This window comes from Rhinolophus sinicus, chromosome 11, assembly GCF_057876585.1.
Source record: "Rhinolophus sinicus isolate RSI-liver-muscle chromosome 11, RSI-T2T, whole genome shotgun sequence".
NCBI lineage: Eukaryota > Metazoa > Chordata > Mammalia > Chiroptera > Rhinolophidae > Rhinolophus > Rhinolophus sinicus.
The window spans coordinates 12,381,326-12,405,433 of NC_142511.1; the positions used below are offsets into that span (position 1 = coordinate 12,381,326).

The window sequence follows — 24,108 nt, forward strand, 5'->3', positions numbered from 1 at the left end:
GCAAAACTGACGAACTCAAGTCCCCTGACTCCAGGATTGGAACTACTGCTGGCGTACCAGTCTGCCTTCGAAGAAACAACGCGTCTTTCTCCGGAGTACTCAGACGAGGACAAGGGATCTGGGGCCTTCACTATCCTAATTTGGCTCATCATTTATTCAATAAATACTAATCAAGCACTTCTTATGTTCCAGCATTGTTCTAAACACTGGGGGTACAGTACAGGAGAGCAGAGACCAGTACAAGATTATGCTCTCACAGAGTCTATGCGCTTAGAGAAGCGATGTCAATAATCAAATACATACCCTCTAAATAGGTCAGGGGGTGATAGTGCTATGAGGTAGGATGGATAGAGATCGATGGAGAACAGAGCAGAAGAACTATATTATAGACGCCTTGTAATAACTTATTAACATGTTACGCACCAATCCTTCCTCTGGCAAGGGGGGTGGACAGTGCGTCAAACTTTGGGTGGAGATAGTTCAAAATGTATTATTATGCGTTTGAATAACAAAGACGTTCAAGCTTCCCAATTTAGATGCTAGGGAATGGGGGTGATGTTAAAGATCAGTAAACCAGAGCCTGGTTGACATTTTCAGAAGATAGCACTGGGACAAACAGTCCAAAGTTACAAGAACACAGGTTTTGTTCGTGACAGTAGAGCTTTCTAACAAAGGAAGCTGTCCAGCAATGAAACAGACTGGAAATGAGCTCCCTGCCACGAAAAGTATCCAATAAGTGACTGAATGACCTCTGAAGTCTCCTCTTCCTACTGCAAATCTAATTATTTTCCATTCTGTGGCACCTCTCTCTACCCTAAGTCACCGTGTGTTCCAGTGTGATGGGGTGAGGACAGGCGCAAAAATCTGGCCCCAAACCATGGTTCTCTTGCCAGCCCTCACAGAGATTGAGCAGTCACCTGACTGCTGGCCCTAGATGCTTCCCGCAGCAGCAAAAGCTGACTCTTCTGCAGGGAGATTAGGGGCACAGCCTATTCCAGCCTTACCCTGCAGGACCTACCAAGGGCTCACATCTAAACGAGGTGGTCTGTCCCGTGTTCACTGGTCATTTTAGTCTCACTGACAGTTAAGCTACCTGCAATTACGGAAAGGAGAAGAGCAAACAGTCTTGGATACGAGGCCACCGCTCTGGGTAACGTCCACATGTTCCCCAGTCTCTCTGAGACGCCAGCCCACTCACAACACCTCTAGATGGCAATCACCCACTCTGCTTTGCCTTTGCCTTTCAGCCATCTCCCAAATCCTCCACTAACTGGAAACAGACCTCAAGTCATCACGGGACAGACACTGGCAACAGCTACTATTACCCCCATTTGTCCATCACGTACTGAGGGCCAGCGAGTTTGCTAAGAACACTGTATGTGACCGGGAGGGCTATGCTCTTTATGCATGTAGCTGGGACATACTTGGAGAACTTCAGGGGGATGGAGTCTGACTACCAGTGGTGGCTTTTGCTTGTTGAGTGGAGTAGGCCAGCCAAGGGATGTAAAGAGGTGGGAAAGGTGATGGAGGGGCAGCAGAGGGAGGAAGCTAAGTGGGGAGGAGCTGACAGATCATTTTTCCAGAAGGGCATGGGGAGGTGGGAGGCAGTTGCTAGAAGAGAGAAAAACCTGCTACCATAAGGGCAAGACCCAAATTCCCTTTCCCTAGAGTTGAGTGGGACATTTTAGAAATTGTTGGTGATTTACACTCTCACCCCTGCTAGCTCTTCATAAAATATTTAGTAAAATTGGCATCACACTTAGATTTTTCAGGGGGGGGCAATAGGGCACTGGGGCCCAAGGTGAGAGAGCCAGGCAGGCAAAGGAGGTGGTGTTACAATATAGTCACATTATTTCATTTAATCCTCACAACAGCCCAACAAGGTAGGGATTATTATACTTATTTTACAATGTGTGGGGGGAGGGAAGTTACTAAACAACTATCTGTAGACACTAGTGCCAACTACAGTGCAAAAGAAGGGCGGAAATTTTACATTTCTTACCATTACTCTGACCCTGTTCCTTTAAATTAGCAAACAGGGGAGTGTGGCTACTTAGCTCGGTTTGGCCATCACCCAGGAGTTATCTGGATTTGCTCCCAATCTCGTCCTGTTCCCCAGTGGCTCCTGCTTCTGAGCTGAGCCCTTCTTGTTGCTCCTCTCTCTGTCCTCTGGACTTGTCCACAGGTCTCTCTGGCGATCTGCAGAGTCCTCTGGCCCTTCCACACTTGGCTGCCTTGGGCAGAATCCCCAGAGCAGTGTAAGCCTCTCTGCACACAAACCCACAGGCCTTAACCGAGTGCTGAAGGTCCCTTTACCCTCAACCAATGAATGAGGCAGCATCTCGAAACAGTGACCTCCAGAGTCAGAGCACGTGGATCTACATGCCTGCCCAATGGGCACTTGCTGTGTGGCTTAACACAAGTTACCTAACCTCTCTGATCACTAGCTGAATGGGAACGATAACAGGATTGTTGTCAGATTAAATGAGGCAAGGCGAGGAAAGCACTTAAAACAGTACCTGGCACAAAGTAAGTGCTCAATAAATGTTAGCTCATGTGTTAGTGTTTAACTAACACATTTATTGGAGAGGATGATCAGAGTCGGTCACAACACAGGCTAGAAAAATCCCATCGTGTCAGGGATGTCAGGCCGCTGTTGCTCCCCACTCAGAGTCAGGAAGTGTCTTGTAAGTGGTTTCAGTTCCCACAAAGGCATTTGGGCAGGTGCCCTCTGAGGCTAGTTAAAGCCTGTGGGAAGGGAAAGGAAGCTGAGAGATCACCCAATTGACAAGTTAGGTTTCTTTCTTCTTCCCAATCCCTTTAATTTCTAAAGTTCAGACTTTACCCCTAAAGCTACTGCCCTACAATTCAATGATTCCTGACAAGCAACATAATTTCTTACACCTTTTCTTTTTCCCAGCCTTTTCCAACACAATGCCTTTATGCATTTCTTTAAAAACAACAAACGAAAAAATGTTTAATCACAATAGACGGAAATAAACCAATATGCATTTAAAAGGAATGTGCCTTGTAAATTATTATGGGTTGTATTGAGTGGGAGGTAGGAGTCAGTGAAGGGGACCAATGCCAGGAAGACAGCATGAAAGCACCCCAGGGGCCATGATGGGAGGCCCCACACATGAGACTGTCCTTACCAGCTCCCCACCATTCCTTCCCATCCACTGTAGGAAACCTCCAAAAACCAATCTCAATGAAACAGGTGCAGCTGGGAAGAGCAAATTCCATATGGAGAAGTCATTCAAGCCTGTTTTTTATGAATATTCAGAGCGATATGATTGGCTGGGCAAACTGGGAGAGTGGGTTTATCCGTTCCTCAAAGGGTTCAGCAGGGAGCTCTTTATTCACTACATTTAAATGCAAATGATCACAGAACTGCATGACAATACACTTTGAAAAGTTGATTTAAAACAGTACAAGGGAAGAATTAAGGGGCCCAACAAGAAGGATTTTATTTTAATTTTCCACAGAGGTTAAACTCAGGCCAAACAGAAGCCCAGAATTCAAATGCTACCCCAGGAGCCAACCTTGTCACCAAACAGAACTGGTTATTTTCCTCCCCTTTGAAGAAATGGAAGAAAAAAATTCCTTTTTTCTGTTTGTTTGTTTGTTTATCAAGAACTGACTTCTGATCGGTATGAGCTTACCTCACCAAAGTGATGATAATATAAGCAAAAGCCCGGAAACGACACTTCCCCTGTGTCATCTTGAGGGTGAGTGAATACGCTTAGAAATACTAGAAGCAGCTTCCAGACCTGCTCTGATTTGTGAGAAGCCCTGGTTGTTCAGAGCCCCCAGGTTGGGAACCATTGAGGTAGAAACATCTCCTAACAGACACGCATGGCTTTGAAGGATAAGGGATAAAGAGCTGAATGTTGCATGTCGTGGAAGAATGGCCCATTGTGTCCAGTGGGAGTTCCATGTGCAGGGGCCCCACATGATGTGAGAAAGATGGGAAAGGCCATCAATCCCTCGCTTTAAAGGCAATGCCACGCTAGTGTCACCCGCTATTGACCGGGGTGGAGGCATTATTATGTCTATTCAAAGACGGAAACAAGACATTGTCCCCATACCAGCTCGGCCTGCAACTCATACTGTCAAGCAAACCAACGTAATACGGGGAGGAGAAAGATTCAGTCTGTAAACGGAAGTCATATAGACAGAGAAGCAATTATGTACTAGCTGAAAGGATCTCACCTTGAAACAATAGGATGTCTGGGATTTGCTTCAAAAGAATATAGGGCAGGAGTGGGGCAGTGGGAAGGGGTATCAGTGAAGCAAGATTGAGTGACAGATACATTGGTGTTCCTTCTATCATTCTGCTTACTTTTGCATGTTAGGAAACTTCTGTAAGAAAAATGACTTTTTTGTTATTTGGTTTTTTTAAAAAGATTCCGCCTGCCCAATTTAAATGGGACACAGCTCACTTCTGTTGGGGCAAATTCACCATTACAGGCACAAGAGCACTTTAGCCCCTCTGGTGGGAGTCCTGGGAAGAGGGCGGTGCCAATGACATAAACACGAGGGGAGGAGCTAGCAAGACAAGAGAGGAAGGAAGCTCAGAAATCAGGCCCCAAACCAGGACTTGGAAACATGGACAAGAGTTATTTGGATGTCTCAACAGAATCCATTTAAAAATAAAAGTCCCTGCAGTGAAACATCAAGAAACGTGATCATTCAAGAATTCAGAGACTCCTCATCTCAGCCTTATCTGGGAACCTGCAAGGGTTCTTTCCTATTCTAAAGGCGGCATGTCACCCCCATGTGTGGTTGACATCCTCTCACATAAGCATGTGTTCCAATTGCAAAGCTCCACAGGATACCACATCATGATGACATACCAGTTTTTTGTTTGTTTGCTTGTTTGTTTTTTTACCAGCCAGATTTTTAAATAAACAGGACCAGTTTGGTAGCTTCTACCAAACTGATTGATTATTCAGAATATTGGGACATTTTAGCAGGCAGGTAGCCGCAGCTTGTCTTACCTGATTCAGTTAGAAAGAGAGAGAGACAGTGCCACAAATAAAGAGAGACCCGTAAGCTCAGTTCAATAATACATAAGACAGCCAACAGCAGGCCACATTGGAATGCCGACCACGAACTGGATGTAACCTTTAGGGAGGGATAAAGACAAAGAAGAGCTGTTCAAGGAAGGTGAGCCAGGAGATCTGGAAGAGTAGAAACAGTAATGGATGTCCAGCTGAGGGAACTGGGGCTTGTGAAGCCTCAAGAGAAGACGGGTGAGGAGGAGAGAGTAGCTGTCTTCAGCTACTGGAAAGTCTCACACGCAGAAGACAGATGAGACCTGCTCCGCGGATCTCCAGGAAAAGGACTGAGGCCAACACATGGGAGTCGTGTCAAGGCCAACGTCAGTCCACTGGAAGGAACAATCTGGGAAAAAGCAAAATTGAACCAAGGGCTATTTGGCTGCTTTGGAAACGAGTGCACTCCCTGGGCCTGGATGACCTCAAGCAGAGTTTGGACAAGTACTTGTGATGTTTTACAGAGGATTTCAGGACTGGATGAGCATCTCCATGGTTTTTTGAAAAGGCCCTAAATGAAGATCCTGTGATTTCTGATGATGAGAACTAGAAATGAACAAAGCAAGGTTTTTTATTCATTTTTGTTTGTCTGAAGCAGAGCAAATAATACACAAAGCTTCCCTTTGCCAGGTGCCATGTACATCAAACCTTTTTCAAACTGTAAATAAAACTAAAACTTAACTCCTCTGCCATCCTCACTGAGAAACCATTCCTAGATGTACCATGCGTCTGACTGAAGCATCCAATGGACAGTTTCAGAATTCACCTTGAGCCCACATTTTTCCCTCCTGCCAAGACACAGACTTATTAGTTCCCAAACGTGACAGGCAGGTCCCCACTGTGGATATCCAGGAAGGCTGTCCTCAGGGAGAGAATTCCACTCTAGGACGCATGAGCTTTCTTATCTCAAGGCGACAATCATCTCAGTTTTGAGGTTCCTGAGTTTCTGCTATTTGTCCTGTTTTCTGACTCTGTCACACTTAAATCTGTTTTCTAGTACTTCCTGGTTCCCAAATTCTTGTCTGATTTCTGATCACCCGTTCTGCCTAAACTTGGAGATTCTGGATATTCCTAACAGTTCAATAATTCATTCGTTAAATATTGATAGTATTTTCCATGAGCCTAGAGTACCATGCTAGGCAGGCACGCTAGAAGGTACAGAAAGCCATGTGACCGTGACAAGGGCCTACATCTGATAGAGAATGTGAAACGTGGACAATAATAGCTACAACCCACAGCTCAATGTGCTAAGTGCGAGAAGAGAGGGACAAACCAAGTGCTATTAGAGTTCAGAGGGAGGTGAGATGCTGCAGGAAAGTGAGATGTGATTGCAAGGGCAGACTGTAAAAAGCCTGATACAACTGATATGTTCATTGTTTTTTTAAAATCCTCAAATATAAGGCATGTAAAATATTAGATTTAAAGGAGGAGGTAGCTGTGATTCAGGAAAAGATGTTCTGAGAAGAAAACATCCCACATTAGCCAGAGGGGCGAATCTATGTCCAGTGTAAACCAAACACCAGAAAATCATCCGCATTGTGAACATGGCCATTTACTCAGCCAGACAAATTACAATTATGAAATTGGAACTACATTTGCTGCTTAAATGAGTCTTTTTAGAGATTTAGTTTAGACTGAAAAATTGTTCATTAAAGAGTTCCTCTGGGTAATGGACTTCAACTGCACTTTATATTTTTAGAACCTTTTAGATTCACTCCCCATTCCAACCCCGAGATGTCGGTGAGATCAGGGGTAGGCAAACCTTTTCTCTAAAAGGGCAGATAGTAAATATTTTAGGCTCTGCATTCTGTATGGTTGCTGTCGCAAGTGCTCAATTCCGCTGTCGTAATGTGAAAATAGCCACAGATGATACACATATGAATGAGTGTGGCTGTGGGCCAATAAAACTGTATTTATGAATACTGAAATTTGAATTTTATAAAATTTTCATGTGTCATAAAATATTTCTTCTTCTTTTACATGTTTTTCAACCATTAAAAGACGTAAAAGTCATTCTTAGCTTGCAAGCCACGTTTTGCCATGAGGCTGTCGTTTGCTGACCCCTGGGTTAAATCAATCACCCTATTTACAAATGAGAAAAAAAAGGCTAAAAGGGACTAAGTCTATTCCCAAATCAACAGCCATTTAGTTTATTAATTTCCATATGTAGAGAAATAATAAAGCAATAGGAAAAATGGGGATATTTACCCACTTTTTATCAACACGATTCACAACATGAGAAAATCATACATCATCTATCAACTTTGATTCTCGGGGGCATAACAAGTAAATACTTTTTAAATTGTGCCTAGTAAGATTGGTTCATGGCAAATGAAGCAATTATGGCTTAAGTTTATATGTACAATATGTGATTGTCTTTCTTAATTTTAATTTATAACGGGTAAGAGTCTCTAAGTTTTAAAAATGTTGCCTTATTTTAAAGATCTTATAGTTCATGTGAAGATCCACACACTATGAGATACTTATCAGCACATAAATATTTCAAAGGAACTGTGAACCATCATTGATGTAGTTTCATCTCAGGGCTCCATGGAAAGAGGATTTTACCTCTCTGTAGGTACCTAGATGAAGGGTTAGAAAAATGCTGAAGAATAAAGCATTGGAAAACCCAACCCCCCACTGGAATGTCATTTATCTGAGGCTTTAAAATGATATAATATTAATAAATTTCAAAGTCAGAGAAACCCATAGCCTTATAGCAAGAGAAGAAAGATACTTGTTCCTGAAAGGATTACAGCTGAAAACAAATGTCCAAGGAAAGGATCTCGATGGTCTTTAGTCCTCAGACAATGAAGCTGGCGGAATAAGAAAGTAGGCACATGACTCCAAATCTACAAAATCATGGACGATCCAGTTAGGGTGAATGGAGTTTACCAAATCTGAGAATACCTGAACAATAAGGGCCATCCCATTGAAGGAAAGAAGGGGTATATTTAGTACCTCAGTGAGAGCAACGTCCCAGTGGAAAAGTGGTTGTTTGATTGTTTGGATGCGTATAATTTTTCACCTATTTATTCCTTCAGTAGCTATGGCTTGAACAGTGTACAATGTTCCTATTTCAGAAAATATAAATTAATTAGTTAATTAATTGGGGGGGGGATAGGGGAGGAAAAGCCCTCCTTATTTCAAAGAGTGACACAGAAATAATAGCTTTAAAATGTTTCAATAAAATCACAGATCCCCAATAAAGGGAACATGGCCATTCGGGAGGCAAGCTTATATCTGAAATGTGCTTCTCTGCTCAGGGCCCTTCAGTGGCTCACTAACAGTGCTGGGAAAGTCTGAACAATTTGGCAATCCCACGCTGCCCCTACCTGTGCTCCGGCTCTCTCAGCTCCTGCCCTTCCCTGTCCCCACACACACTCCAGTCATCTAGCAAGCTCCTTGGAGAACCCTTAGTGTGCTGCACTCTTTGGGGCCCTTCCACACATCCTGCTCTCAGCCTAGGGTATCATTGACCATCGGATCCACGGTGCAGCTTCTACTTTCAAGTTCACGCTCACTGAAACCTGCCCTGATGGGCCTCCCACCCTGCCTAGAGTGACAGCGTCCTCCTCCAGGCTGCCTTTACCTCATTCTCACCTCTTTAACAGCACTTACAAGGTGCACTGCTAGCTAGTTTATCTCCTCTTTGGAAGATGTTCTCCCTGAGGGGTGGGAAGCGGTGTCTTTAATTTTCATATCCCTGGGGCCTAGCATGGTACCTGAAGCACGTGCGCAACTCCATAAACATTTGTTTAATGAACCAATGGCCATGAATCCACTCATGACTACCTTTCTTGCTGCAGAAAGAATACAGACTTGAGGTAAAGGTGGTAGGTTAATTCTAACACTTCATTCATTCACTCATTCAACAGACATTTACTGAGCACCAACTACGTGCCAGGCACTGTTCTGGGAGCCTGAGAGATACATTAGTGAGCAGAGTAACTGAAGATCCCTGCCCCTGAAGAGCTCACATTCCAGCTGGGGAGACACACAATTAAACAATAAACATGACAAATAAGGAAATAATAAGCTTTGTTAAAAGGTGATAAGAGGTAGGGAGAAAGATGTAAGTAGAGCAGGACAAGGGGAAATGGGTGTTTGAGTTATGATTTAAAATTATGTGATTGGGGAATAGAACCTACTAAGTGGACAATGAGAAAGTTAGATTTAGGCAAAGACTTTGAGAAAGAGAGTGAAGTGGACATGGGGTCATACAGGGGAAGGGCATTCCCGGCAGAGGGAGCATTTAGTACAAAGATTCTAAGACCAAAGCAAGGAGGTCATTGAGGTTGGCTAAGAATGAGATGTGTTTGGATATGGAGGGAGCTGAGGGGGAAAGATGGCAGATCGAGGAGGCCTTGTAGGTCATTATAATGACTCTGAATAAGTTAGAGAGCAATTGGAGGATTTTGAGCAAAGTTGCAAAACGATCTGACGTAGGTCTGGCTTCCATTTTAAAAGGATTGTTTTTGGCTGTTTTGTTGAGGATTGAGTACTGGGGCCAACGGTAGAAGCGAGGAGATCCGTTAAGAGGCTATTGCAATAATTCGGGTGAAAGACACCAATGGCTCACACCAGGGTTGTCGATGAAGAAAAGTGGTTGGTCCCAGTTATATTTTGAAGATAGAGAGGTCCGAAAATATCTGCTGACATAGATGGGATGTGCACAGAAAAAAAAAAAGATCACGCATTAGCCCAAGGTTTTTGACCTAAGAGACTGGAACAAGAGAAACACTGTATTTACTCTTATCTAGGGCAAAGTTGCAAAACGATCCTCCTTCTGTCTGACAAATATTAAATGAGGTCCAGGTGTGGCAGCATGGCTACCATGTGGAGGCAAGATGATGCAGGAGAAAAGGGTTAGCCTCTGAGTCTTGCTCCTTTTCTACCTCCTCCCCTTACCCCCGTCTCCCCAGAATTACAAGAATTTTCCTGGTTTGCTCACTTGTCCAGATCTAAAGACAATTTTGCAATCAATTTCATGGAAAACAGTTTAGTGGTAGTAGTTTAAAGAAGCTCAAATAAAGTTAGCTTCATTATTAAAAGGATAATGGGGAAGAGGATGGTGCTGGTAGTGTTTGTAGCAGGGATGTCCAAACTGTGGCCCGCGGGCCAACTGTGGTCCATGATCCATTGTTAATTGGCCCGCAGCAAATTCCAAAAATATATTTAGTTTACTTAAATAAACCAGGTGAGGCAATACGTACTTGACCTCGAATGAGTGGCCCAGCTGTTTGTGTATTTTACCGCATATGGCCCTTGGTGAAAAACGTTGAAAGAAGTTTGGACACCCCTGGTTTATAGCATTTGCCTTTGCTGCAGAGTTCACAGATCAAGGAGATATTGTACAACACAAAAGGAGGAGGGAGCCCAATACCAGGACGATGGCCTTAGTCACACCATGTAAGCCACTTAAGACCTTTTTGGGCTAAAATGTTTCTGAGGCTATCTGCCAAACTGTATCCTAAAACAGCAAAGGCATTCCATGCAATTGAATGATTATAACTGGAAAACTGCTGGCAATGGAAAACTTCCATCCTTGTAAACTGACGCTGCATTTACATATATTGCGATACAGAATATATGAATATATGAAGTTATGCAATTCTCTATAAAATAAATTCCTACGTCCCACCTCTTAGTCTGTTACATCAAATCCTAAAGAATTATTTTAAATGTCTTTGTTTTACCAAAATTTTGTGTGTTGAGTATTGTTTGTTTGTTTTATTTTTAAAAATAGTGTTGAAAAAAATATTTAATACATTCCTTTGTGCCCTTAGGATCTTTTTGAGCAATTCAGGATGATTTGAAAACTCTTTCAAAATGAATGAGAATTCTACTAGAAAGTATATATTTCACAGTACCATTAAGTATTGATTAAGCAACCACTATATACAGAACACTGTATTGGCAGCCAAGAGCACCATAAAATTTAGACTTGAATATTTTAGTGATATCATAAAATCTAGACTTGAATATTTTTAAAGAAACACTTTCAAAATTGGGTTTTCATTCTCTTTCATGTATCGACTACTTTCACAACTATTGCCTAACAGGAGATGGAGAGATTATCTATCTAATTTTGATAAAAGCTAAATTCTTTAGCATGACTTACAAGCCTTCATAGTTGGTCAGATTTCCACCCACCTCTCTAGTTTTCTCGCTCATTCCCTTCCTCCTTGAACAATCCTGAAATTTCCTTAGTTCTAGTATGTCCTGGCTCCGTCTCACCACCCCAGGCCTGTACATGGTCGATTCCTCTACCTGGACAAGATTCTATATATTTATTTATTTAACAACTATTATGGAGCAAAGACATGCTTTTTTAACAGGCATTTCAAGCATATTAAAGTTCCTCGATTTCTGACAGTTCTCTCTCTATTTGTAGCAACTCAAATTCATTTTTCTGCTGATTTCTAGTTGTAGCAATCGGGGCTACATTTCCAATTCCACAGCAAGGAGAGAGAACACTCTTCATTACCCTTAAAGAGGAACAGAATCAGATTATGTCTCTTTTCAAAAGATTCAACTGTTCAAAGCAAAAATATTTTGAAATAGAAAAACTGGAAAATCTAGTTATTTTGCAATCATTGAAAAACAGGATACATTTCTGCTCTGATCAAGTCCCTCAATTCATTTTTTTTTCATGGCAAAACTAACCTGATCAGTCCTTTCTTGCTTTTCTATTTAACTTGCTATCTTATTTCCCAGTGGCAGATTTATTGACAAATATAGCAATATAAATACAAATAGTTATACTGAAATATAATCTCTACATACTTAATAAAAACACATGTTAGAAAAAACAACTTCTACCATCACATAATCTTCTTATGTGAAGGCCCATGAAATAAAACATTGCTAGTTTATGGGTTTACTTTGCCAAGACCTTAGATTAATCCCTGAAAACATTTTACAGTTAAGTATATAGGTGTTGAATATCTCTACACAAACATTGTGTTTTCCTATATGTTTCTATAACTACAAATAGGAATAATATCAACTTCCCTTTCAGAGTAAAGGGAAAAGCTCATTTTAAAATAATTTACAAATATTGAGAACTGTATCAGTACTATTTTACAGAGATAGTGAGTTTTTAGTTCTGCATGCCACCTCTCTTTTTGTTTATAGTCTTTCTCTTTTTTCTTTGGTAAGCAACTGGGTTTCAATACTAAAAGTGTCTGAAACTTCAAAGTTCTGTTTAGGTCTTTACAATTTTTTTTTCTATTACAAATTTCAGATGCCTTAAAGAAAGGTCTACAACTTTATTGCATTAATTATTTCTGTATTGCAAGGGAGAAAATGTTAAAAGCCATTTAAAAGAAGAAAATAACTCATAGATAACTGGTTTCTTACAGATGGGAAAGAGCTCTTAAGGAAATGCATATTTAGGAATCTCATTTAGTTGATGGCCAATTTACTTCTAATCTGTGTTGGTATATGTTTGAAGGAAATAAAGTTCGTGGAATTATGCAGTTAGAAGATCAGTGAGCGCTGGTTCCTGCCTTTGGTACAGGGCAAAGGTCTCTACAAGTGGAATCAGGAATATGGAGTTCACGTCCCAAGTCTGCCACCCACTCTCCATGTCATTTAAGCCACTTAAGAAAGTCCCTTAGGCTCTGAACATCAGTTTCCCATTTTTAAAATGGAGATAATGATGCCTTTCTTGTAAGCTTGTTATTAGGAATGTGACATGATATATATGAGAAGGCTTTATAAACCAGAAACTACAAAAATAAATTATAATATTTATCATGAGCGCAAAGATTCCTATTAGATATTCTACAAAAAAAAATTGTTTAATGTGTATTTTGTGTTCTTATTTCCTTTTCACATATATGTGTGCTAAATCCTTCATTAGGGTATAAGCACCTGAAAGCCACAGTGAGTATACCATATCTTCTCATGTCCTGTGGATTACAGGTGACAAACGGACACGCCAAAGCCTTTATTGACAGATATTCTCTGTTCTTCCTCAGTTCCAACAATAAGAAAACAGTCATTACTGTAGGGACGATTAGTCAAAAGTCACTATAGTCAAAAGTCTCTTTTCACCTACTCTATGTCTAAAACCTCCTGCTGTAATCCATGCCTATTTTCACAGTCTAGCCTCTAAACTCATGGAGAATTGGCAGGTGGGCATGGACTTAACAAAAGCCTTTTGCACTGTTACCAAACTCTGTTCAGCTGCAAGGCAGAATACTTGGTTCTCAGTCTAAAGCTGTTTCTCTTGCAATTCAATCCAAAGCAAGCAGAATTAACTATATCTTTAGCCCCAGGAAGAAAAGAGGAGTGCCTGCTGGCTCACTCAAGAATCCTAGAGCCAAGGAGTTCCAGAGGAAAGTCCATCCCCGCCTGGGCAACTGAAAGGAATACAGTGCATCAACATAAAATATCTGGAGGAAAGATGGACAGAGAGGAAAAGGACATGGCTGAAGACACCAGAATCAAAAGAAAGTGAAAGCAGTGTTTCCAAGGCACGGATATTCCCTTAGAAGACTGATGAGATGCTCTACCATGATGCTTCATAAAAGGTCTTTATTTAATAGGTAAATTGGCATTAGCTCCTAATAAAACACCTTTAAAAGCTAAAGGGATGGCAAGGGAGGGATGGCTACCTCTCAGTCTCCCTCCTTGGATACTATGATTGTGCCTACCTGATCGGCCCTCTGCCCAAAGTAATCCTATATTCTTTTCATGAGGTTTTTTTAACAAACGGGCCCAGTTCAACGCACCTTGTAGGCTTAAAAGAGGATTATTTTTAGTATAAAATACCTCTCCCAGTCTTTGCCCATATGATGTGGCTTTCGTTAAAGAGCCATGGGAGGGCTCAGCAATCCTCAGGCTCTGGATAAACACGTGTGCCTGCGGCCAGCTTCGGCACACACTGCGTTTCAGCACCGCCGCCTCTGGATAGCGACTTGCGGGCCTGCGGGGTCAGGGCCTCCCACCGTACCTCATCCATCCCCAGGCCGTTCGCTTGCCTCTTCTCGTTTCCCTCGGTGCCTGAAAAAAGCACCCCCAACTTCTAACCTCTCCTCAATCCTGCTTCCAAAGTGACCTCCGCGTCCCTCCCTCAGGATCTAAACGCGCACGCCCCCGCGACTCTGGGTCCTACCGGAGCAACAGCAAAGCCGCGTCGTTTACCCGGCAGTGGCCCAAGATATCCGACTGCTACGGATCACCTTTCCCTTGCCTCTGCTCACCCCAAACCAGCAGCCAGGTGTCCCCTCTCGCTCCCTCTCTCCAAACCCTAAAGCCTCCAAGAAACAAACGGCTGGATGATGCGCTTTCCCACCGCCCCAAATCGCGCGCACGCGCGAGCGCGCACACGCACACTCATACAGACACTGGACCGCCGCAAGCCTCCCGGGTACCATCGCCCAGGGTAGAGCCTAGCCAACTTGGGTCCCCGTCCAACAACAGCGGCGTCCAACAACAGCGGCTCGCGGAGGGCCACCCGCAGCGGTCGCCCCTCCCCCTCCCTTTCCGGGGCAGCAGGTTCCGGCAGCCAAGCCCCAGCCGGCTAACCACCCCCCACCCCCACCCCATTCATTTAGCCATCCACCTCCCGTGGGCAAAACACGGGCCACCACCTTCAAACATTTCGCCCCTTGGCGGCCCCAACCATCCGCCAAATTCTAAATTAATCTCCTTGAAGCTCCAGCCCAGTAACTGGTGTGTTTGTGTGTGTGTGTGTTTGTGTCTCCGATGCATATACATCATTTAACTCCTTCGAGCTTTCCGCCCATCCTAAACAAACAGCACGTTATCTCCAACCCCCTCCTCTCCCTTCTCTGCGCCCCAACCTCTGCCCCATCCCGATCCTCATCAGCCAAGTAGCCACAGCACCGCACAGCCGCACCCCAGTTCTCGAACCTCGACCTCCCACCCAGCCTAAACCAACATTCACCTCCCGCCCTGCCCCTCCCCCACGTCTTGGCCCCCAGCGAGCCGGGTCTGGCCCGAGCAACTGACGCCTCGAAAGCGCAATCTGCGTCCTCTCCCGGGAGCCCGGGATAGAGGGGCTGACCTCCCACCAGCGGGATCAGGCAGAGCCCCCTTCCTATGGGCCACAAGCCTTCCAGTTCAATCGCCCTGGAAAACACAGGTGCCGGGGAAAGGACAGAGGCGGAAGCAGCTCCGAGGGTGGGCGGGAGGACTCACCGAACATCTGAATGTGCCCTTTGGTGATAGGATTGAAGCTGCCGCAGGCAAGCAAGATAACGTGGGTCTTGGTGGTCTCGGTCATTGTGCGGGTGGGTCCCTCGCGCGGGTGCAGGGATCGCCCCTCTTTTTGTTTCTGGTATGTCTGAGAGAGAAAGGAAGGCGAGCCTCCTGGGCTGAGAGCGCTGTGGACTCCAAGAAGCCGCTCCAGACGCAAAGCGCGTCACTCCCCGCCTCCCCTTAACGCTTGGAGCTCCGGCAAGATCCCAGGCTGCTTTTGTAGTGCTCGGCTCGGTCCTTCTCTTTTCTTTCTAGCTTCTTTTTCCTCTCTCATCCTCGTCCCCCACCCTTCCTTCATCTCACCCATCACGCTCTCGTTCTTAGTTTTTCTACAAGACAAAACGTGGTACCCAAGTCGAGAACCATGAGCACTTACAGAATGATGTGAGCTCTGTCGCTTACCTCTTTCTGATTTAGTTTTCCACCCTCATTCTAACATTTTTTTTTCCGTCCACATCTACTTTCTCTAACATTTCCAACTCCAGGAGTGTTTGGTCTTAGGACCTGTTTTTTTCCTCTCTTCCTCAGATTAAGTGAGAAATGACAATTGTTCATTACAGGAGTATTCATTTCTTTCTTTTTCCCCCTTATCTGATGACATTGAACTACTGAACTGAGTCCAGCTCTTGACCTAGTGGTTGCCAAGAAACAAAGGAAACCTCCATCCTTCCCCTGGTGTATTAATATTGGTCCTTTTTGAGGACCAAAGCAATGCTATCAGACTGGGAGAACATGGACGGGACCCTTACTAAAACTGCATTAGAAAACGATTGTGATCTTCCATAAGCTATCAAAGGCGAGACAAAGATTTGCCCATTCGAGTGTTTCTTGAGTGCTTACCATGTTAGACTCTGTTATAAACCCGCTGAGAAAGCAAAGTCCTGTCTTCAGTGAGTTTACATTCTACCGGAAGGAGACAGACAACAAACAAACAGAACCCAAATATTAGATGGCAGTTGTGCAAAGCATAATACTTAAATGCAGTTTACTCTCTGACATAAAGGATGAGCAGAGGGAAGGGAACCACTTTAAATCACATAGTTAGAGAAGGCCTCTCTGGGGAGGTAAAATTTAAACTGAGACGGAAACAGCAAGGAGTTGCTAGTACAAATATTTTGGGACAGGGAAGGGTTTATTGTACTCATAGAAACGAAAGAAGGCCAGTGTGAGTAGAGTATATGAATAAAGGGGGAAATCCGAAGAGAGAAGATTGGACCTGTGATCAGGATTGAATCAAGTGGTGCTCATAGGCTGGGGTAGGGTTTGGATGTTTTCTAAGTGGAATAATTTAGAGAGGAATAAAAAAGGGATTCACTGAAGTTTTTAAGCAGGGGAATGCTAAGTAATTTACACTTATCTGGCTGCTAGGTGGAAAATGGGAAGGCAAAGAAAGCATGGAGGAAATTGTGCAGGTAGCCAAGGTAAGTGGAGCGCTCCTTGGACTAGAATTTCCAGTGGTGAAGTTGATGAGAAGCCCATAGTCTCAGAATAAGCTTTGTAAATAGAGTTTGCGGTCTTTGCAGATGGACTGGATTTGGTGGATGGGGAAAATAGAAACCTAGGGAAATGTCTAGAAATTTAACTTAAGCAAATGAGTGGACTGAGATTAAGCAAGATGGGGAGGAATGACCATTTCAGGGACGACCAAGTGTTCTATTCTGACACACTAGAAAGACCTAATAATTCTTTTTGTTTTCAATGGCCTTTTAAAAAATTGCGTTTTAATTGACATATAATGTTGCATTAGTTTTAGGTGGACATAATAATTCTGAACATAGAGATCCACAAGTACAAATTTCCTGGACTTCAAGATTCTTGGGTAAATTGCTACCCTATATTAGTGGGTTCGTCATTGCTTCTTATCCAAGAGCATATAGTAGGTGTGCAGTAAATATTTGTTAAATGAGGATGACTAACAAATCAACTCTAAAATTTCTAGTTTAAATACAAGAGTTCCAAGAATTGATGTATATTGATAATGGGTTTGCATCTTCTTTGACATGGGATGCAGATGAATGGGGTAGAAAGAGCCAGAGATTGAAGGGAGGCTGACTTGGGTATGAAAACCTGACCTAGCTACGCAATTAACATAATTATAGTTAAGCAATAAGTATTTATTGAGGCCTGTCATGTGCTAGGCACTTAATTTAGGGGCTATGCATAAAACGAAATCCCTGCTTTAATACAGCTCATATGGTAAAGGAGAAAACAAAACAGGCCGTGAAAGAAAATGAATAAACCTAACGGTAATAGATAACCATAATGAGACAGAAAGCAGGGTGAGAAAGGAAAGAGAAATCCTCCTTTATTTAAAGTGCTCAAGGACGGCCCCTCTGATAAGAAGATATCTGAACAGAGCAGAAGGAAGTGAAGGAATGTGTTGCTTGCTAATTGTATGGCTTTGGGCAAGTCACTTATTGCTAAGCCTTTATGTTGCCAACTGGAGATATTATATTATGTGGCCTATGTACTTATAGGTGTGCTATATGGATCGAATCAGATCATCTGTGAGTAAATGACTTTTTTTTTAACACATGTTGTCAGCTTTAGGTCAAACTCCACGGTTGTTACATACAAAACACGTTTGTTTGTTTTTTAAGTGTTTAGATGGTTCTATTGATGACTTTGTCAAGAATGTTTCTGGAAGTTCCAATCTTAGCAAATAATGGCTTTGGGATCTGCCCATAGCATATATGTTAACAAATGAAAACAATAGCCAAAAACATACTAACAAGAAATTTATTTTTGGTTGGGATTCTAAGCCTGATTCACAAGACATAGGAATAGGACTGTCAAGTCTTGCGTAATACATTTACCCTAAAATATATAGTGAGCTATTCTCAGGAGTGCTTATTTTAACTTAGGTAATATAATTTGGTCCAATATTTCAACTTTCCAACAGCTGGGTAATTGGTTTAGGCTGAAACGGAACCAGAGTTGTTCTTCCACAGTCTAAATCTTGCAATCTGCTCCAGCCAGTTCAGTTTCTACACGCTCCAAGCAAACCATTTACCCCAGAACTGTTCTGATGGGCGGGCTTAAGTGTCCACTGGGTCTGATTTGAAATGTGCACATGTAAAGTCTAGCAGTAGTGGGTATGTATGCTCACCTATCTCCCTATTTACCTAGTCCAGATTAATCATCTATTTGCATCACGAATCAGGGTGAAACTATTCCATGTTTATAAAGCAGGGTTCCAAAAAAATATTAAGGATCATCGTTTATAGGAAGAGCAAAAAGGTACAAACATAGATGTAGTTCCCTTAGTTCCTGGGATTAAGTCAGATATTGAGTATGTTATGTTCTCTTGGTAAAAATATTATTTTGAGAAAACCATGACTCTTTGGGATTCACTGCAGTTCTCTATGTTTGCCTAGTTCTTTCTCTTCTGCTTTCTCCACTTCTTTTCAAGACACACATCTTTAGGGATACAGCTAAAATGATTGGCATTACTCTCCTCCTCTTCCCACAAATAAATATTTTTACATCTACAGAGTGAAAAATGTCCCTAGGTCCTGGTCTTCCTTCCTTCAGCTCTAAATGCCCCAAATCTCTCTGAGATTTATAATTTCTCGAATTATTCAAGTCTCATTTCACAAATGAAAGATGTTTTCCAAATTTAAAACCTGGTTATCAGTTATAAACATGGCAATATGGCTGGCACCACAGTGAAAGGAAAACAGGACACAGATCTTTATAACCAAGAAGCACTGTATACCATTAAAAATAACAACTTTCTTCAGCTAACGCAGATATGTGCTGCTTTATTCCTCCTGGCTTCTTTCGGATGTTGGCGGGGTGGGTGTGTACCAATCATTACCTTCATCTTGAGACCGAAGGGCTCATTACTTATCACATTTTCCAAAGAGCAGAAAGAGGAGAAAAATCAGTTCTAACAGACTTAGAATTATAACCGATAACAAGCAAAACTATTCCCTGAAATGACACCTGAGCATATCTCTGCCTCCTTCCTCTGACAGAGACTATCTCTGTCACCCAAATGGAAAACATATTTGGCTCAAGGGAGTATTAAATAAAGGATAGGGAACTTAAAATACAATTTTTTTTTCATTACGTCAATACCTCCCAATTTGATTAAGTCAAATCTAACCTAGAATTTTAATGCCCTGACTCCCCAAATTTATGAAACGTAGAAAATAACAGGGGTACAGCTGAGCTACTCTAAAAACTTGCCAGTCATAACTAATTTCAGAGGAAATGGAGGTATTAATATAAGAATAATTTGCACTGGTTGGTCCTGCTAGGTTCTCTTTACAACCCATATTCATTCTGTTGCTGTCTGGCTACAAACTGTAGAGAGAGGAGTCTATTAGCTCAGCTGGAGTCAAGGTTGGCTCAAGGTTGGTAGCTGTACATTTTTAGATTTTATAAGTCGCTTGTATTATTCAGAACTATTTCAGAAATCCATAGCAGACGCTTAAACTAGCGTAAGCCAGAGAGAGAACTGACTGGTCTATGTGATTGGCAAGTTGTTTTGTGTTCTTTTATGAGATGGTCAGCAGGTGGGGCCTCAAGAGGAGACCCAGCAGAGGCTCAGGAAGACACAGTTTATCGTCCTCACAGGTCCTAGAGATGGGAGGCATGCCACTTCATGCAGGGCAATGTGAAAGAGCACCAGGGTGGTCAGGAGGCAGAAGACTGGAGTGAAGGGAGAGCTTAGGACACGGCATTTACCTGGCTTCCACTGCAAAGGCAACGCAGGATCGGGTAAACAGGTTAAGATTGGCTAATCTGAATAATTTTGGAGGCCTTGGGCTATAAGGTTGGTCCTTAATTGTCTGGGACCTGGCCCTTGGATGATTAGGGCAGAGGAATAATGCCTACCAGAGTTTATGGGCCAGATAGAGGAGGTCTGCCCCTGGATTTATTTGCATATCAAGGGTATGCCACTTGCTAGGCTTTTTGCTAGCTCTAAGAAATGGCTGGCCCCAGGAGGGCAGTCTCTCCCCAGCCAGAAAATTTTTTTTAAGGCGTCAAAACATCATTATATATAGGGGGAAAATGTGTGTGTGTGTGTGTGTGTGTGTGTGTGTGTGCGCGCGCGCGTGTGTGTGTGTGTGTGTATTTGTTATTGTTGTTTTTCAGAAGTCCTAAGGGTAGATCTAGCTTTAGGCACAACTGTATTCCAAGAGTTCAAATGATATCAAGACCCCATTTCTTTCTCTCCTGGTCTCTGTTTAGTTTCCTTTGTGATTGCCTTATTTTTAGATGGGTGTTCTCTACATCAAAGCAAAGTGGCTGCTGGCAGTCCCTCAAATGACACTCTCCTTACAGATCATAATCCCACTGAAAGAGGGCACGTCTTGCCCAGGAATGACAGTAGAAGTCTCAAGGAAGACTGCTTCGTCCTGCACTGGTCATGTACCCATCCACATCCTCTGTCCTCTCTCCCTCTCTCCACACCCCTCTCCCTCCCAATATTTCTCCTCCCTCCATGTGATCTACTGTCTGGGCCATGCAACGGCAGCACCCTTCTCTCTGTATACCAGCTTCTCTGAAAGGTTCTTGGTTCCTGCTCCATAAGAATGATTTGGACTTTCATGGCCCAAATCATGGCACAGACTATACCGGGGGTGCCAAAAAAATGTATGCACGTGACTTGTATTCACCTTTTGTTATCGGTATATACGGAGTATGACAATTTTAGTACAGATTTTTTCCTTTCTTAAAAAGGTGTATACATATTTTGGGCACCCTCTGTACCTGTCCTCCAGTACCTAACATCCACTGATCTCAGTTTCTCTGTCTGGGTACAAACTGTAGACAGAGGAGTCTATTAACTCAGCTGAGCCATGTGACTATCTTGGTTCACTCACCAGGGGCCAAAAAAAATAGGTCTGCCTCTGCCCACCTCTTCAGTTGGGTTGTAAGGGAGAACTGTCCCTCTTCTAATAGCCCAAACACACCCGAAAAGTGAACATTATGAGAAACAGGCCCAGGAATCAGAAGTGGAATGGTAATCATGTGGTGGCATGGTGCTTTTCATTACCCCTAAGATGGCTCTTAGAGAAGGAGCTCAGATCAAAAGATTATTCTAACAAGGGAACCAATGGTGACCCCTAAACTACAATGCGGGATTTTAGGCCCACCAAAGCAAAAGCCAAATATAGCCACTGCTCTATCTTTTTTTCCACATGGCCCTAAATTGCAATATTAATATCTCCACTATGTTAAATAATTAACATTAGGCATATGCTTCTAGAGGCCACCATTATAGCACTGATTTGTTAACCTACGAAGATACATTTGTTAAAGGATATTTGTTTTCTAATTATAGTGAAAAAAGAAATGAATGAAGACAGACAAAGGAAGAAAGATGATATATATATATATATTTTTTTTTTAAAAAAAAGGGATACCTTATTTTTCAGCCAATTATTTCCCAAATATCTCTGGAATTGTTCCATTTTTCTTTATTCTTCTGCTACTCCCCAAGTCCAGGTCACCTTTTTCTCCATCTTTAATTATTGAGAATTTTCCATATTCCAGCCAAAGGGATTTTTTCCCCCTAAAATATAAATCAGATAGTATCATTCCAGCTTTGAATCCTTCAATGGCTTCCCAGTGCTCTCAGAATAAAATTCAAATTCTTAAAAAAAATCTTTTGGGCTGGCCTGGTGGCTCAGGTGGTTAGAGCTCCATGCTCCTAACTCCAAAGGCCACCAGTTCAATTCCCACACGGGCCAGTGGGCTCTCAACCACAAGGTTGCCAGTTCAATTCCTTGAGTCCCGCAAGGGATGGTGGGCTGCGCCCCCTGCAACTAGCAATGGCAACTGGACCTGGGGCTGAGCTGCACCCTCCACAACTAAGACTGAAAGGACAACAACTTGAAGCTGAACAGCACCCTCCACAACTAAGATTGAAAAGACAACAACTTGACTTGGAAAAAAGTCCTGGAAGTACACACTGTTCCCCAATAAAGTCCTGTTCCTCTTCCACAATAAAATATTAAAAAAAAAAAAAAAAAGTCTTACAAGTCCCCTCATGATCTGGTTCCTGATTGCTTCCCACCCTCACCCTACTCCCTTTACTCCAGCCATACTAACTTCTTTTAGTCATCAGATGGGACATGCTCTTTCCTACCCAGCAAAAGCCAACCCAGAATTTACTTAATTTACTTCCTGAGCCTTCTGTGAGCCCCCAGTGTCTGAGTTCACACCTCTCCTCATATGTGCTGCGTTTCTTGTATCATAGCATTATCACAGTGTCCTGTGTTATAAGTGCCTTTTGATTTGCTTATACCCTTCACCAACTCTTACTCGGACCCTGCCATCTACCAGGCCATGTGCTTAGCACTCTACATATACCATCGCATTTAATTTTTATTACATCATAATGAAGTAGGTTCTTTCATTATATCCAGCTTACAGTTGAGGAAACTGAGACTTAGAAAAGTTAAAAAACTTTTTCAAGCCACATAGCGAATAAGTGGTGGAGGCAGGCTTTGAACCCGGGAAGTGAACCAGACACCTCTAATACCCTCCCCTCCCAAAACCTCCAGGAGAGCGGGAACAGCTTGTATCTTATTCACTGCTATATCCCCAGTGTTTATCTCAGTCTGGCACGTAGCAACGATTAAAATCTATTGGTTTAATAGAGGCAGGCTCATTTTTGTTTATGACTGGCTCCACTCTCTCTATATAATCTTTTATTCCTATCCTGAGTTAGATGTCTTAAAAACTAAGAAAAGGACTGCCCCAGATAAATCCTAACGGCTATTTGTAAAGCCTACAACTCTAAGATCTGTGCACCTTTTCTTTCCCTCTCCTCTCCAGCTCTCTTTCAGATCATGGCGGTGTTGTTCATTCTGTAAAGAGTGAAGTCATTCCCTTGAGCATGTTATTGTCAGGGGAAGCGGGCATCCATTCCAGAAGCCCGCTGTGTATGTTCCTGTACATTAGGGCCTGGAAAGTTAGAAATTACATTGATCAGATTCCCTTGCAGCTAGATTTCTGGATACTAATTAAATTCTACCAGGGCGATGCTCTGGTGTGAGATTTGGAAGGCAGAAATGAGGTGAAAGCTATTTTGCTATTGTTCGTGTTGCTAAGCAACACTATTGATGTGTGTCTGAAGCCAGACCCCACATTTCAGTAGTCCCCAAACTCTAGGTACCAAAGTCATGGGTGTTGAGAGGCAGTTTGGCAGTTGACCTCCGGACTACAGCTGTCCTGGTGTGTCCTTCGACTCTGCTCTGGAGGCCACTGGTGGCCCCTCACTTCAGTTAGTTGCTTTAGCTCTTCCAGTGAATTTTCTAAGCATTTCATTCCTCGTTTTTATTCCCTTTCTGCTTGAAATACCTAGAATTGTTTCTGTTTCCTGAATTGAAACCTAACTGACACACCTCCCTAAATGCTGTATCTGGCTGCACCCACTTTTTATTCGGGCAAGAGCAAATTATATGTAAATGCAGTTATTTTGGTCATGTAAATATGCAGTGAATAAGAAACTGATTGACAGGAATTAGCATAATTATAGAAAGAATTATAGGTTGTGTGTGTTTCATGAGCTGGGGAAGGGAGATGATGGGAAGGATGAATCCAGCAAAATGATAGATGATTACCAGGAAAAGAGAGAGAGAAAGGTGAGCAGAGAACCCTATGGTCCTACAAAGGAACAGCAGAGCAGAGTTGGAATTAATAGTAAGTTACTATTATTATTATTAACTTGATCCAATAATTATTTGCATGAGCACAGCCACTGAAAGCCCACAGTGCTGTCACATATGTTATTCGATTTGATCCTTAATAAATGACTCTGGAGCTAAGCATCTCCAGGCCGTTGAGGATT

General features: G+C 42.7%; 1 protein-coding gene across 1 annotated transcript in view; it reads right to left on the bottom strand.

The window, feature by feature from the left end:
* The window catches only part of NMNAT2 (nicotinamide nucleotide adenylyltransferase 2), a 109,781-nt gene extending 94,308 nt beyond the window's left edge, over window positions 1–15,473 (bottom strand). The window contains exon 1 of the mRNA XM_019737988.3: window positions 15,237–15,473. Within this exon, the coding sequence (XP_019593547.1) occupies window positions 15,237–15,321 (85 nt within the window). The 5' untranslated portion in view covers window positions 15,322–15,473. The remainder of the gene's footprint in view (window positions 1–15,236) is intronic.
* Between the last annotated feature and the right edge of the window lie 8,635 nt (window positions 15,474–24,108).